The sequence below is a fragment of the Pomacea canaliculata genome, linkage group LG7 (assembly GCF_003073045.1).
Source record: "Pomacea canaliculata isolate SZHN2017 linkage group LG7, ASM307304v1, whole genome shotgun sequence".
NCBI classification, from domain to species: domain Eukaryota; kingdom Metazoa; phylum Mollusca; class Gastropoda; order Architaenioglossa; family Ampullariidae; genus Pomacea; species Pomacea canaliculata.
In genome coordinates, this window is record NC_037596.1 from 24,867,544 (window position 1) to 24,883,214 (window position 15,671).

Here is a 15,671-nt window from a genome sequence, read left to right on the forward strand (position 1 = left end):
ATCGTCGTCGTCGTCGTCGTCTGTATAGCACTTTTCCGAAATAGATAAGCTCAGAGCGTTTTGAAATAAAAAACAGCAAATAATTAAAATTCAAAATAAATAACATACATACGTGTACAACACACTATCAGAGTATATACAGCTAACAATCTGGACATGGTAGGATACTGTTGCTAATTTTCAAAAAAAGTATATAAGTATGTATATTAAGTATTTGGTAGTCGAAGATTTACAGTAATTATTATGTTTAACAATATAGCGCCTTTGCACAAAATCAAAAGAAAAAACACACACAGAGGTAACAACAAACAGAAATATTTTTTTGCAGTATTCAGCAAGTTGTTTTGCCACTGACTGGATCAAATGCTACAGAGAGAACACTATTTTATTCCTTTTTATTTTAATTTTTTTATTTTCACATTTTTAAATTCCTTTTACGCATGATCGATGAAGGGAGTATACACATGCTGTTAACAAACAACACCTGGCGATCTATCTCACGACCTTTACGGCTCATGTACCTGACGTATAATGTGGGGCATTTTTTAAAAGCCCAAAAGGTTACCTTTACAATTGCTCTGCTGAAAACTGTGGGAACAAACTTTATATCCAGCTCAATCGTGAATAAGATTGAATATTCGGAATAAGCACAGGTAAGTATAAACAAAGAAAAGAAACGAAATTAACGAACGATAAATATTATCATTATTTGTGGTTTTGATGAAGCTTATTATTATTTTTTCGGAAATTAAATTTTAGCATTACTGTTATAATTATCAGTTGTTCGTTTGTTTGTTCGGTATTTTTGAAAAGCTAAGATAACTCTCGCCAGTTTCCTCGGTTACGCCTCTCATGGACATCGTGCTGTGCTACGTGTTTGTGTGTTGCTGCTAATTCTATGATATTTATGAATGTACTGGAAAGATCTGATAATAGTATTGATCTCTGTTCTGCATTTCTCTAATTTATCAGGTATGTTTGACTTCTATTTACCTTGAAAGAATGGAGATATTAACATAATACAGGGTCGCTGGCTGTCTGCATTGTGTCAATGGTATTGATCATGTCGGCACTACAAAATGTCAGCCGCTAACATTCTGTTACCTCCAGAATCCTTACTTCGATAAAGCCTCCACCTCATCTGATGTTGATATCAACACCTTCATCGGAAAATCATCTGTGTTATGACATGAGGTTTCTGCTTCTAGAACAGGGGTTTTCTTTTTTAGACTTTAATGTCCTAGCTGTTACATTCATTCAACGTCTTAAACTTTCGCGTATGTAATGTCGCCACAAGGTATAACTCGCATTCGTAGTCCACCAGTCTAATGTGTGGCAAATCCTTTCTCCAAGCTCAATTCTTTTGTCTTCCATGCTGCTAGCAGCCCTGTAATCACGCCAGGGCCAGAGATATCACGCACACACACGCAGACATGCTCAAAAGCACGACACGCACGGACAAAGTTTCTCATTATTAATAAAGCTAACATTCTGTATTGTGTAGAACCTCCGGGAGACCCGACTGTCAGCTGCAGGAAGTTTGTTTCTGAAGGGGAATCAGAAACATGCGACTGTGAGGCCCGCTTCCATGATGACAGGCCCTCGGACTTCTCGCTGACGTGGCCCGGACACTCGGACACCCGCTCCCTGTCTCTGACCAACGTCATGCGGCGAGCTAACGGAACTGTCTTCACCTGCTTGATGATCTGGAATGGACATCGCAGGACGGCCAACTACACACTGCAAGTTGCTTGTAGGTATCTGCAGCTACATAGATGGTGTGAAGGATCTAGTTTTTTTAAGGGTTCTGTCAACCTTAAAATGATAGATGTTGATATACCCAAACCTTTGTTAAATGATCGTTAATTCTGTTCAACTGTAATTAACTTTCTTTCAGAAAGTTTAGTAAATATGTAATGTAGCAGCCTAGTAGGAATGCCTTCTATTGTTTCGACCTTTCGGCCTAGGCCTCTTGAATAAATTCTACATGCTCCTCACAAAATTCATGACATAGGTCCCATGTATTCCCAGTGCTTGGGATCCTTGCTATAGTCAACGTTTGCATCATTCAATTGTTTAGCTTTTCCTGGCTGTTTTTCTCCCCGTATAGTCATCTGAGCCCCTGGCCACAGATGAAATCAATTCAAACGTGTTTCCACGTGTGTGCTTGGTGTGTTGAGGGAGGAAAAATCGATTGTTGGGTCTCTGTGACCCTCCCAGTAACCGGCAGGTGGGGCAATATAAGCGCCGCCAGGGATCAATAAGAAGCAGTTACCATGACGCCGGCTGTTGTTATCTCTCTTTCTCTCTCTCACACCCCCACTCCCCCCCCACACACACAATGTCTTTCTCTCTTCGTTTGAGGAGATGCACATAAAGTAATTGCTTTATTAATCCTTGACAAAATTAACAGCAAGTGCTCGTAAATATTAGAATCCATAGAGATAAGCACGACGAGGGAATAATCGTTCAGAATCCGCAAAAGGCAACTACCTTCTCTATCTCCCTCTCTACTCACTGACAGTAGAACATTGGAAAATGTTATACCTTCCTTTTAATAAACAGTTTAAAATTACAGTATCATATGTTGATCAAATAAAATAGAAATTTGTACCAGCATTTATCAAACTTAAGCTATATTTCTTACAGTACTTGCAAGGAGATTAGGAATAGAAACACTTATAGATACACTGGTAGAAGCACTTTAGTAGACGTGTTAAATGTATTTTAGGTAAGATATTGGTTCCACTCACAACTAACTTAAAAAAATAATAAAAAGAACTTTACTAGAACAGCTCTATTGGTTAAGTTGTTACTAAGGACGGTAACCTAGAAGAATTTATTTTGTGTGTGTGTGGAGAGAGAGAGGTGTTTGTGTGTGTCAGTGCTCCTCTGAAGGTGAAAGGATCATTAAAAACATTGAATAGTGAGTTGATTATTTAAGTGTTCTAAAGTTTCTTACCCCAGATGGACCAGACGACGAGCACACCACAATCATAGATCCACGCACTGTCATCGCAGACGGCAGGAAGTCTTTAACTTTAACCTGCAGGTCGACTGACGTGAACCCTGCCCCTGTGTACACCTGGGACACAGACAGGTGCGAGAAAGAGGACATGGTCATCGGCACTTGCACCTTTACACCTGCGCCGCTGCGTGATGACGGTCGGCAACTTCAATGTGTTGCCCAAAGCCAAGCAGGAGGCAACAATAAAGGAACCGCTACTATTTCTCTTAATCTTTCATGTAAGCTTCATGAGACTGATCAAGTTTTGAGACAAGGTCTGCTGTTCTCAACAGCACGAGCATCTCTAGCCCTAACTCAAACCCTGGCCAAAAAGTAGTCTGGACAATATAGAGACATTCGCGAATGCATTGTTACGAACACAACAATGTACACCTGTAAACACTGTTTCCACAAGTTCTACAAATCATGGGCTTTATGTTCTCTTTATTCTAGAGAGTTTTTTCTTTCTTTTTATTTCGTGAAGTAAGAGAAACAAAACGTAATTCAAACCAAAGGAAAAACAAAATACTCTCCAAAGAAGGATACAAAAACAACAATTTGATTACCTCCCTGTTACAAATACATACATAAACTCTTCCTACCCCAGTTTATCAAAATAGTGATTCCCAATCAGTTCTACCTTTCTCACTAGACTAGCTAATACCTGAAAGCCAAAATGTTCGACAAATGTTTCTCTAACTTCAACAAGCTATCGTCTGCTGTGACTGACAATAATAAAGGCGGCATCAGGACAGCTACTATTCACAGTTTCAAATAGAACTAGGTCCAAGATAAGTTCAATGTCAATCAACGTTCAATGAAAATACAGTCCTCTAATTTAGCCCTTACTTTCAACTGTAGTCTTTTCTTATACCAAGCACACTCCAACACTTAGGGACTCACCTTCTTGCTTCAGTCCACGGTTACTTCCCTTGGCACAAAAGTTGCAACACTCAAATTAACATCCCACTCGATGCTCGGTGAGCCCTTGACGACATGGAAAACTTCTCAATCAAGTATTCCAAGAAAGGTCAGCGTGGTTACCGGGCAGGAAGACATGAAATTCCTTTTCTCCGCTGGATTTGCAACCTGCGTCTCTGGTGACCCGTTCAGCACATGGTCCATCCCTGGGGATCCGTAATCCACTTTACTGGGTAGATTCGACCCTACACCATCTGAACTGACAGTCCCCACACGTAATTCCTTGTCTCGGCAAACAATTTCACCATTCCCACGTTCTCTCTCGCAGTGCATACGTCTTTTGTCCTCCCTGTTTTCTGTGGGAATGCTACCACCTGTTCACAAAAAGTACTACCCACTTCCCTGTGAACACTTTGTCCGGTCACGTGCTCTGCACTATTGTCTTGACTAATCAAGGGTGATAACTCTCGTTCCTGACATGCACGCATTTTGATTTTGAATGATTGTATTTTGGTATAAGCATGATCCCTGTTGTACAATGCCTAGGTCATCACAATTTTCTTTTGCTACACATCTGTTCATTTCTAACAGTAGATATCTTTTTGTTGTTTTGTAGTCTTTGTAATGCCATCGAGGGATTCATAGAGGGAAACACGCCAAACACAGTTTTACCGCCTTTTTTGGTTTATTGCATCAGCCAGTGTCTTTTTCTCCTATCTTGAGTAAGTGTACACGAATAAGACATCTAGTTTCTGAAGGTTACGATGAAAGATGAAAGTAAATGACTTTCCTATCATTTGCAGCAATGACGGGAAACAAAGTAAGCTACCAGATTTGTTGGTATTATTACCAAGTTATTCTACAGCCAAAGAGGATGATGATGATGATGATGATGATGATGGATGATTGATAGATGATGATGATGATGATGAAGATGATGATGATGATGATGATGATGATGATGATGATGATGATGATGATTGATGATAGATAATGGATGATATATAATGGATGATATATAATGGATGATTGATGATGATGATGATGATGATGATGATGATGATGATGGCATGTAAAATGGATGCATGTACCCCATGGTAAAAAAAAAGGATCAATTATCAAAGGAAGCTAATAAACTTCAATGTTTGCGCTTTGTTGAAGATCCACCCACAGACCCCCCAGTGATAACAGGCTACACACCCGGTGACGTCATCTCGCGCGGCAGTCAGCTGATGTGTAACATCAGCGGAGGAAAACCGATGATTTCCAAAGTCATCTTCACCTGTGAGAGCTTGACAGTGCAGTACACCAACAACATCCAGTCTGAGGTGGGCAGTGTGTCCAGTTCTCTCATCATCGATGATATAAACGGCAAGAATAACAGCGTTTTGTGCACGTGCCGGGGTGTGTGGGAGCCTCAAGAAGATCTGTACACACTGACAAACCAGATCCTAATACATACACGTGAGTACTAGAAGTATGATCACGTGACAAACCTGGGAAGATCTGTCAACAACTTTCTGTGCTTGTCTAGCTCCATAACACATGTATATTTTCTTTTAGTCTTTCTCTCATTACTTAATAAATTTCTCTGGCAGCCTGATGATCCATGTCTGAAGTTTGGAAATCGAATAAGAGATTGGTTACAACATATAATTTAAAAAAAAATAATATTTGAAAAAATAGAACAACGAAAGGAAAAGGGCAAGAAATAGGAAAATAGGATTGGTATAGAGGTTAGCGTGCTCTTTGACAACAAAAGTACTTTGAATAGATTAACGGTTTTTAGTATATGGCAATGCCCTGCTCACCTCCATTTGTTGTATGGTTATTATGTCATTTTTTTCACAGATATGCATATACATATTCTTTATCAATTTCGATGTTTTATTTTGGCTGTCAGAGGACAATGATGATGTGCAACATAACACCTACGCGGGGTGGATTGTAGGATTGTTCATCAGTTTCTTGGCTGGTGCAATCTCACTCCCAGTATTTCTCTATTTGAAAAGAAAATGTCCTTCGAGGTTCATAGGTGATTTAACAAATTTTCTTCTTGTTCCTTAGTAGCTATAGTCTTGTTAGATCATATGGATTTGTGTGTGTGTGTGTGAGACAGAGAGATTCATTTATTTGTGGAGGCGCTGTGATGTCTCGATTTAATACCACATTTTATCAACTCTTTTCAATATAGTTCATACCCTTATGTGCTTATTTGTTTCTTTAACTGCTTTTATATGGTACTGTTTTTTTTCTTTATCTCCCTTGAAAGTTATTGTTTAATGAACTTATTTTTTTAAATTGTGTTTTAGCATTCAATCAGAATGTTCAGAGGGAGGAAACTGAGGACCATTCAGCAGATCCACTAGATGATCCACTGTAATTGCTGTCTGTCCATGACAGACATAACTTTTAGTAAGTGCAGATAAGGAGACAGACAGGCGAGTGGTTGGAGTACTGGCGTCCGAGGTGAAAAGCACGATGGTTCGATACCCGTGTAGAGCAGGCCACTTCTTCAAGTCAACCCAGTTAGCGGGAATGGATACTGGACGCCAGGGAGGGTTAGGGAATGTAAGGCAGCAAAGAAGAGGAGATGAACATCGCCATCAGGCCCAGAGAAAAGTGAGATCTTTAACATCTCACTCTCGAACGACCTTTTATCATTTTTGTGTGTGCAGATACAGAAGCCTTCAGCGGACTATACATTTTTTTTTTAAAAGGATTGTGGACTACAGGGACTTGAAATGTAACACTGCATTGCTCTTTTTTTCGACTACATTTCATTTGTTTGTCTCCTTCACCAGTTATCAAAACAATTCGTACTCACAAAATTTTTGAAAGTTCACGCTTTCAATAAATAAATAAATAAATAAATAAATAAATAAATAAATAAATAAATAAAAATAAATAAATAAATAAATAAATAAAATCACCGGAATTAACTGTGTGTGAGTATATGAGACACAGAGAGCGAAAGGAAATTCAAGTAGAACAAAACTGATATAAAGATCCAACTTCACAAACTTTAAAATTTTATTATGAGAAAGTAATGGGAAACAGAAAAAGTTGGGAGGATGGTGATTTGTTTGGGTGTGATTGTCTCATGACTGATGTAACGCAGTCATTGAGAGGTCCACTAGCATAAACTGTCAAGTTTAGGATAAACTGTGAAGATTAGGTTTGAGTCCAGTTATGAGTTGTGATGTTTTATTTTTTCTGTAGTACTCTCCTTCTAGGTTTGAGGCCAGTTATGGGTTGTGATGTTTTATTTTTTCTGTAGTACTCTCCTTCTAGGTTTGAGTCCAGTTATGGGTTGTGATGTTTTATTTTTTCTGTAGTACTCTCTATCTCGACCAAGAAAGGGAACCTGACGATTTTCTTTGTTGTTGTGGCGCTAAGTCCTAACCAGGCTTTCTTTGTGAAATCGTAAGAATATTTGTTAAAGGAACATAATCTGTCCACTTGAAAATATGCTAAAGGGTGTCTGTCAGTGTCTGCTTTTGAACCTGCAAATCTTTTAATCTGTAAGGTGTTTTTCTGGTTTTGTACATTTGTGTGAGCTGCTTTCTGTGTTCCTGCTATGTTGTAAAATATTGAATGAAAATTGGGGATAGTTATATTAGTAGTATTGCAAGTTTAAAGCTGAAAGATTGTTAGATCTTAAGGCCTCTCTTTTTCCTTCCTTCCACATTACCGAACAGCATTGAGGTGGATGGTCAGAAAGAAAGGGAATGGTGCCATGTAACTTATTCGGGTCAAGAATGTCCCACAGGCTTAGTCACGGTGACTAAACATATGTCTTGAAGATAGACTTACATTGAGATGACACCATCTACTGCAATTGACCAGAATAAATGTAGACATATGCAAGTATGTTATGGGTGAAAGGGGTAGAAAATATTCGAAAAAACTGGAGAACAGAGTTCAGTCGCAGTTTGGCAAGGAACTGTAAAATTGTGGCACTGAAGATAGCGATCGTCGAGGTGGAAAGACTTACTTCGAAGAGATACCTAGACTGAAGGGAACCTCGTCTGGACGAGATAGAGTGTAAAGAAGTGTAGACAAGTAGACAGAGTGTAGATAGAGTGTAGAGAAGAGGCGCTCGGGATATCAACCATCGGGCTACAGGATGGACATCAGCGGAGTCCCCTTGTTGAGCTGCATTCCCAGGATCTTCAACTACCTTAGGGGAGTCGATTATATTATTATATTAGGGATCCTGAACTCAAGAGGAACGATCGCCTCGGCTGGAATAAAATCAGAACTGTGAGCATGGAAAACTATGCCAGAGATAGATGCTGCTCCTGAACAAGGAAACGTATAATTGTAGTTTGAATGGTTGAATGATGACAGCGTGCACGGTCGGAAGTTTGTTTGAATTATGATATTCGCTTTTTGGTATTGGTTGTAAAGATTAACTATGTTCATTAAAGGCTATAGAGTTGCTTTATCTAGAAGTGCATTCTGGCCATATTTATTGGTATATTGGTTGCTTGACTTTGTGTAGCATTGCCTCCCCTGGCCAAGTTTTGCGCCGTAAGATTTGCTGATCATAGAGATAACTGTGGCTGATTGGATGACCACTAATCACAAATGGTGTGGATAAGTATTCGTGTTGTCATCTAAAGTCTTTGGTCCGGGACAGACGACCTGGTCAGCCTAATGCAATCGTTGTGTTTTTTGCTGAAAGAATGAGCAATTGTCCTGCGTAAATATGTTGATTAACCATTCGTACTGTGACAAGCCTATTTTTTATACTTTATTAACATTTTCTGTCTATTAAATGTTGTCAATGATTGTGATACACGATTTTGCCTTATAATGTAAGTGTTTGCATTGGTGTACCAGAGCTATTAAATACTGGGGTTTGTCTGAGGATATTTTTTTGAATACTGTATAAGCATTGAGAAGAGGATGTCGTGGAGAAAGAGTGGAGACTGCAAAAAAATTTATCGTTAGAGAGTATCGACATTAGCCAGTCCATGTACCTATGTTCTTTTTTCTATGTTCTGGCATTTATCTCCTCCAGCTTTTGTCCCCTTTAGTTAGCTAGCTACCTTGTGTGAACTTAGTGAGTGTCACTCCTGATTGTGTCCCGAAAGCTCTCTCAACATATGTGTGTGTGTGTCGGTGCGACAAATGTATGGAAGTGAGACAGAACATGAAGAAGAAAATAATGAAATAAAATAAAAGCTTTTGAAACTTTGAAGATAAAATATCCGGAAATGTGATGCGGAAGATGTGCTGCTGAGACGGAAGATGAGTGCGGTTTCTGTAGCTTATCTCCCTTCCTACATGAGTCGCCATTACCGTTAGCGGTGACACGGCTTTAGGACATGACGACAGTTTCTTACTTACTCTATGTCTAATTATGGTCCCAGTATGTACTCTAGTGTTCCTCTATATACAAACGCGCCCTTTTCTCCAGAAAAGTCGTGCGTAATTATAGTATCTCAGAAACTAAGATTTGTCTTTTCGAATTTCTTTTTAGAAACAAGTAGTTGTTGAAAGTGGTTTTCTTACCTAAAAAATGGTTCAACAGTGATGAAATTTAATAATAATGAAACAGAAAAGCTAACAAATCACAAAAAGCGATGGCAGGATGGCGCTGTAGACATCCTGCGTGATGTGGATTTAAGGAAGTAAATATTTACCATCAGTGGGTGAATCACAAGCCACAAGGCGTGGACATAAATCAAAGCCGAGGAACGGTTGTATGTTTGACATCAGTTTTGTTGTAGTTCATGCATCACATTTGTGAACTAGGGTAAAATGCAGGACAGACTTATCTTTATTGTAATCATTTTCCTTTGGTACAATACACCAGTGTTTTTAAGTAAGTACTGTTTAATTTTTTTTTTAAAAATTCTCGCTGGTTCTGAACCGATGATGCTTCATGGCATAAATAATTTTCTCAGCTTATCGACCGACATCGTTTTAACTATTAGGCTAAATTAGTTGTCTGGTATCTGTTAATAAGTCTAAGACATGACCAAGAACAAGAATGTTATTCTTTGAAGATCTTTTAATTTGAATTTTTGCCACTGACTGGTTTTTAGTGAGTGAAATATATGCTACTTCCCACATTTCGAATCCATAAATTTGCCCTCGTCAATTCATTCTCCAGAGGGAAATAATCACATTCAATAAAATTTCACAGGTTCCCGTCTTTCTCGAAAAGAGAAAGAAATGTTCTTTGCTCAGATTTTGGAAATTTACACAGCTCACACAAGCCACTGATAAAAGTTTGCACAGTAAGATGAAATGTTTAAAAGTTTTTCTGGTCAGTCCACTTAAACAGACAACATTCAGGGAAGTAATTTCCCAGGCGACAGGATATCACATAAGCAGACACGCCGTGTTCTTATCGTAGACATTGAATCTACTATTAATTTAATCAGTAAACTTTATGATTGCCAATATTTCTCTATTCGAAATTACAAGTATCCCGTAAATTGTGTGATTAGGTGTTTGATTATCAATTTAATCAGTAATATTTCTAAAATATGAGTTGCCTAAAATAGATTCATTGTAAGTGGGAATGTTCTTAAAATATTTTTTTAAAGTTCCAAATTTCTTTTTTAGTAACCACCCAGAATAGAACTTTCTTACATCTTCCTTTTGTTTGGATTACCAGCCAGGTTTGTCTTACTGAAGGGTTTAGCAACCATTTCGTGAAGTAACTGGTTTCGAATTCCTCAAATCTTTAACACAAGTAACGAAATTTAAGAATTTTTCTATTGTCATCCGTTTCACCGAAATTAACATCTTCATACCGCATCAACGTCCAACAAGCACTTAATTTAGGACTTTATTGACGATGAAAGAGTCTTTTGAAAATAAACACAATAATGGATGAATAGGTAGAATGTTAATACAGGCAGTAACGGTCCAGTAGTGAGTCAGTACTGAGGTGAATTAATTTGAGACGTTAACGTCTCGTTTTAGGACCGAAGGCCTTTTCTATTTTGTTCTGACACCCGTTTACACAGACTTTATGAGCTTTGTTTATTGATTGATTTATTTATTTGGCTTTCTCCCTTTCACTATTTTCTTCCATTGACAAAAGGTCTTTCAGAAATTACTAGACACAATTAGATATATCAGGTCGTAGGCAGGCAAAAGCATTTCGATGCAAAGACTTCGGAGTTAGACAAAAGAAATGATAATAAAAGCACAGTGCGTTGATTTAAAATTCAAGGTACATTTATTTTATGTATTTCTGAACAACGAGCTTTTTCAGGTCCGCCAGGAGATGACTTTCCTTATTGCCCTAAATACGTACCTGAAGGAGGATCACTGACGTGTAACTGTCAATTTAATATTAGTCAGTGCCCTCCAACCCCATGCTCTGTGACGTGGCCAAGACATTCTAACAACAGCACATTGATTGTGACCAATGTCACACGTGGTGATAACGGTACAGTGTTTACCTGTCTGATGACACAGGGAGGAGTCAGACAGACTGCAAACTATACACTGCGTGTGGCCTGTAAGTAATATTATATTCTATGTGTGTATTTTATCTTTATCAAATTATACACAACACATGAAATAAAAGATAACATAGTGTATGAAGGAAGTTTAAATACATTGAAAAATGGTTTGAAACACGTACATAAATAGTTCGGAAAAAAAGAGAAATATATTCAACATCTTGTCTTGGAATACATTATGCTATACATTTTTACATCCGTAAGTTTTACGACCATAGTCATGTTCTTTTTCATTTGTACTATTTTTTTGCCTTTCAAATCCATCTCTCTCTCTCTCACACACACACACACACAATATTTATATATATTTATATTAATATTTATCAACGACAGATGTTGATTCTGCTGTGATAGTTTTTGATCCAGAAAAGTTGACATATCCTCAAAAATGAACAGCAATTTTAGCATTAGCCAATAATTAATACCAATTAACTAATAAGTCATTTCGTAAGAATCTTCTTGTAACAGATGGCCCTCTAAATGTAAGCATACTCGTTCCTTCGCCGTTCATTTCTGATGGAACAAACTACCTTCGCCTAACGTGTGTGGCAGCAGAGGTCAACCCTGTACCACATTTTATCTGGAGCATCAACAAGTGTCTCAACAACGACACGGAGAAAGGAAGTTGTGTGTTGAAGCCTCAGCCACCCTGGGATGATGGAAAAGAAGTACCATGTACTGCGACAAACATTTATGGCACAGCCAGGGTGACAGCAACATACAGGTTAAACCTCACATGTAAGAAACCAACATAGATATCAGTAAAAATACTTCTGCACTTCTCCCACTGTTAACATAGTCACAGTCACCAACATAAAACTGTGTATAACATACTTTCTTCAATCAGTTTTCTCTATTTCGAATGCTTACCTCTAAAGTAATGAAGGTCTGTATGTTGAAACATCTTCTATAGGTATATTCACGGAATTTCATTACAAGTTTAGCATAATTAAAAATACAGTCCTTAAAAACGCATATCAAGACATTTAAATTACTAACGTATGGAACCAATGGCAGACAGATATTCTAAGTAATTCAAAATATTAATGACAGAATTGTGGAGCAATAAAACCTTCTACGAACAATTACCAAGGAAACTGATGAGCTTGTAAGGGTATGCATGATAGGCTAACAAATTAGAGCTTGTTACACTACTAAATCATTCACTAATAAACACTTATACACTTTTTTTCATATTCACCTCGGGTGTCACAAGATCCACCGCCGAAACCTCCTCAGATACTCGATTACAAACCTGGACAGGTTCTTGCCAATGGAGACCTTCTTCAGTGCAACGTCTCTGGAGGAAAGCCATTGGTGAAGAAAGTCAACTTCTCTTGTTTCTCTGATCCTCCTCTGGAAGATCAACAGGACACGATTGAAGGTTCTTCGATGCTTAGTAATGTGACCATCAAGGCTAAGGATACAGAAGGTTACAGCATGGTGTGTGTGTGCAGCGCCATCTGGGAACCGAGAGAAGATTTCTATACAAAAACTTCAAATATCACTGTCTTTGTGAGCACTGAGGACCAAGGTAACAATTGTTGACTTGCTTATTGTGTCCACAACACCATAAAGCTTGATACGAAATGGTGGTATCGGTGGTTATAGTGTAATCTTCTCTATGAAAACTTCTGGATACTAGGCTTACAAATGCTACTCGTAAAATTTTGTAGGGATCAATGACAATGACTGATAATATTTAGTTGATTAACAAGCAATAATTTAAAGTATATGCTCATAATTCATTTTATCAAATATTAGGTAACTCCTGAAACATCTGTAATCAGAGGCAGATTTTTTGGTAGTGATGGTTTTCAAAACAGTTACTGATATTTTATTTAGAAAGCAAGAAAGCTTCGACAAAGATCGCAACTGTAACAGCTATTGCCTGTCCTGTTGTCATCCTCGTCTTCGTCGTCGTGGTCATTGTTGTTGTGATTTACGTGAAAAACAAGGGAAGACAAAGAGGTACTCATGTGTCGAAATTGTTTTGTAATTTTGTTTTGCTTCTGTAATACTGCAAAGATTACATGAACAAAATAATGAATGTGAACCGCATAGAAAACATCTAGAGTGACACTCATATTATTTATAATGCATTGTTATCAAAATCAACAGATGTCTGTAAATTGCTGTCCTCATTTAATACCCCATAATCATAATCTGCCTTTAAACATAATGTTACAGAAAACGATAACAAACAGATCTTTAAATATTATTAACGCATTTTGCATTCTAATACATTTCTTATAAATTTTTAAAAATTAAATTCAATTATTGTAACGATGTTAAAAGTTGTCTCGTTGCTTGAAGACCTTGAGACCCTTAGAAACCAACCAACAGAGAATGAATACGTTGATATGGAGATGGACCAACCTGCTCAACCTGGTCAACACCTCGGTGGCTTTGAAGCAGCGACAGGTATAACGTGTATTAAATATCATAATTTAACTACATTAAATAGTTTAATTAAACAAAGGGATATTACTGCGGATATAGCATAAAGAATCATTTTTCTACATTTCCCTTCTTAGTCCATCGTCTTTTGGCGGAAATTTAGAATTTTGTAGACCTTTTGTCTGTCGAAAACAGTGAGTCAGAGACCAGGAGTTTCGCGTCGCTTCTCAGCGCAAAATGTACTCGAACTTTATTTCTGCCGAAAAAAAACTTTTTTATTGCACAGGAATCTGACAATGAGGATTATCCTCCGTCAGATTCCTATTCTATAGGTATTGAACATAATTTACCTGAAACCACCTCACGTGGTGTTGACATGGAACCGTCGAGTGATGAAGAAGGTGAGGTTGCTATAGACACCGAAGAAACTACTCATAGCAAGTTTAGTTTGGCTGAAGAGGAATCAGTGTGTAGAGAATTCAAAAGTGGCTGTCATGAAAGAGTATGTTTTAGTGACATACACCCAAGTGGTTTGCAAATTCAAATGCAAGAGTCAGAGATAGAGGAAAGTCTACAATGACAATGCCATCATAGGGTGAGTGCTTTGTTTTTGAAGTAAGCTAAAGTTTTATCTATTTTTGTGTGTAAAGTTTCATTGTTCATGGCCTGTATGCATGTGCAAGTTTATCGACCTTGTTGTACTAAGGTAACTTGGCCATTAGCAGATACCTCAGTATTTAAGAACTTAGGGTAAGCCTAGTAAAATCAATTTCAGAATATTAAAATTGTCAAATTTCTGTTTTAACATGTCACTAACATTTTCATTCTGCTTTTATTCAATACTTTGTAATCTGACTAGTGAAGAGTAAACTTATGGAAGCAAATGGTTGCATAATCTAAGTATAAAATGGTAAAGTTGTAAATTGTAATGAGTTATTTTTCTTTTCTTCGTCAGACATTCGCAGTGACAACTAACCCAGTCACCAGGGGCTTGCAGCAAAATCTAATGTGGGGCCACTTGTGTTTTATATCTTCATTATTACAAAAACTTGCATATATGATATAAATAAATTGTGAAGCCATGTTTATACTGTGCCGAATAGTTTTTACAAAGAGTAAGAGGAGGGAATAATAGCCCCTGCAATTAGATGTGTGGAAGATGTAAGATTGTTCTCTGGTGTGCAAAGTGGTGGTAAGCTTGGCAAAAGGTGAAGTTGATCAAGGTTCTGAGTGGAGCATCTGTGTGTTTAATATGTGTTTCAATTATAGGATTATAGAGTTTTTATTTTATACTTTGCTTTTTTAGAAATGCATATAATACAAATTTTTTTTAGCATGCAGCTCAATTGTACTTTTATTCATTTCAAGTCTTCCAAACAGTGCACATTCCTCAGCAGAAAGTTGCTATTGATGATGTACTGTATCCTTGGCAAGGGAGGGTTTCCTTGAGAGTTTCCATGAAGAACAACCCTGTAAAGTGGAGCATGAAGCTGTTTGAGCCAGTCTGGCTAAATGTGAGCTGTGTGAGAGCCAGTCTATGTGTGAGCTGTGTGAGAGTCAGTCTGAGTTTGTGCACTGATTTGAGGCCATGTGCCATCAACCTTGGCTCAGCAACAACCCTTACGTGGGACACAGACTCATGCAGACATACATGTCCTTAGGTTGTTGCCTTTATGTGGAAAACTAAAATTGTTGTCCACCACTGGCTCATTGACTTTCACCTAGTAATACTGGACTTGTAAAGATTGTGAGACCAAACAAGCTGGCCTTCTAAAAGACCTTAAGGCCAAAACACTTAATAGAGGATGAGCTGCCTACAAAAGTAAAAACATTGTGATGGCTGTAAA

At 37.8% G+C, this 15,671-nt stretch overlaps 2 protein-coding genes across 8 annotated transcripts; both read left to right on the top strand.

Moving 5' to 3' along the window:
- The first annotated feature begins 633 nt into the window (after positions 1-633).
- Positions 634-8,723, top strand: LOC112567715. 4 transcript variants are annotated; one of them, XM_025244493.1, is made up of 6 exons: positions 634-653; positions 1,505-1,753; positions 2,968-3,246; positions 5,090-5,392; positions 5,832-5,963; positions 6,241-8,723. In XM_025244493.1, the coding sequence occupies exons 2-6, from the start codon at positions 1,666-1,668 to the stop codon at positions 6,309-6,311; spliced, it is 873 nt and encodes a 290-aa protein (XP_025100278.1). In that variant the 5' UTR covers positions 634-653; positions 1,505-1,665; the 3' UTR covers positions 6,312-8,723. The 4 variants fall into 4 exon arrangements, with proteins under 4 accessions (XP_025100278.1, XP_025100275.1, XP_025100276.1 ...); XM_025244490.1 differs by lacking the exon at positions 634-653 and adding an exon at positions 836-972; XM_025244492.1 differs by lacking the exon at positions 634-653 and adding an exon at positions 1,068-1,194.
- Positions 8,724-9,307: 584 nt separating this feature from the next.
- LOC112567713 lies at positions 9,308-14,910 on the top strand. 4 transcript variants are annotated; one of them, XM_025244486.1, is made up of 7 exons: positions 9,310-9,764; positions 11,172-11,420; positions 11,893-12,162; positions 12,641-12,958; positions 13,270-13,395; positions 13,723-13,848; positions 14,780-14,910. In XM_025244486.1, exons 1-7 carry the CDS (start codon positions 9,701-9,703, stop codon positions 14,797-14,799), a joined length of 1,173 nt encoding a protein of 390 aa, XP_025100271.1. In that variant the 5' UTR covers positions 9,310-9,700; the 3' UTR covers positions 14,800-14,910. The 4 variants fall into 4 exon arrangements, with proteins under 4 accessions (XP_025100269.1, XP_025100271.1, XP_025100270.1 ...); XM_025244487.1 differs by having other exon boundaries at positions 9,314-9,764; positions 13,741-13,848; XM_025244484.1 differs by having other exon boundaries at positions 9,308-9,764; positions 13,723-14,910.
- The last annotated feature ends 761 nt before the right edge of the window (positions 14,911-15,671 follow it).

Bases quoted from the DNA above. Each gene is read 5' to 3' on its own strand.
- LOC112567715 (XM_025244490.1), top strand. From the start codon at position 912: ATGTACTGGAAAGATCTGATAATAGTATTGATCTCTGTTCTGCATTTC. The intron at 1,754-2,967 runs GTAGGTATCTGC...TTCTTACCCCAG, and splicing joins CTACACACTGCAAGTTGCTT to ATGGACCAGACGACGAGCAC. The intron at 5,393-5,831 runs GTGAGTACTAGA...TTTGGCTGTCAG, and splicing joins CCAGATCCTAATACATACAC to AGGACAATGATGATGTGCAA.
- LOC112567713 (XM_025244484.1), top strand. From the start codon at position 9,701: ATGCAGGACAGACTTATCTTTATTGTAATCATTTTCCTTTGGTACAAT. The intron at 12,163-12,640 runs GTAAGAAACCAA...GGGTGTCACAAG, and splicing joins ATACAGGTTAAACCTCACAT to ATCCACCGCCGAAACCTCCT. The intron at 13,396-13,722 runs GTACTCATGTGT...CGATGTTAAAAG, and splicing joins AAACAAGGGAAGACAAAGAG to TTGTCTCGTTGCTTGAAGAC.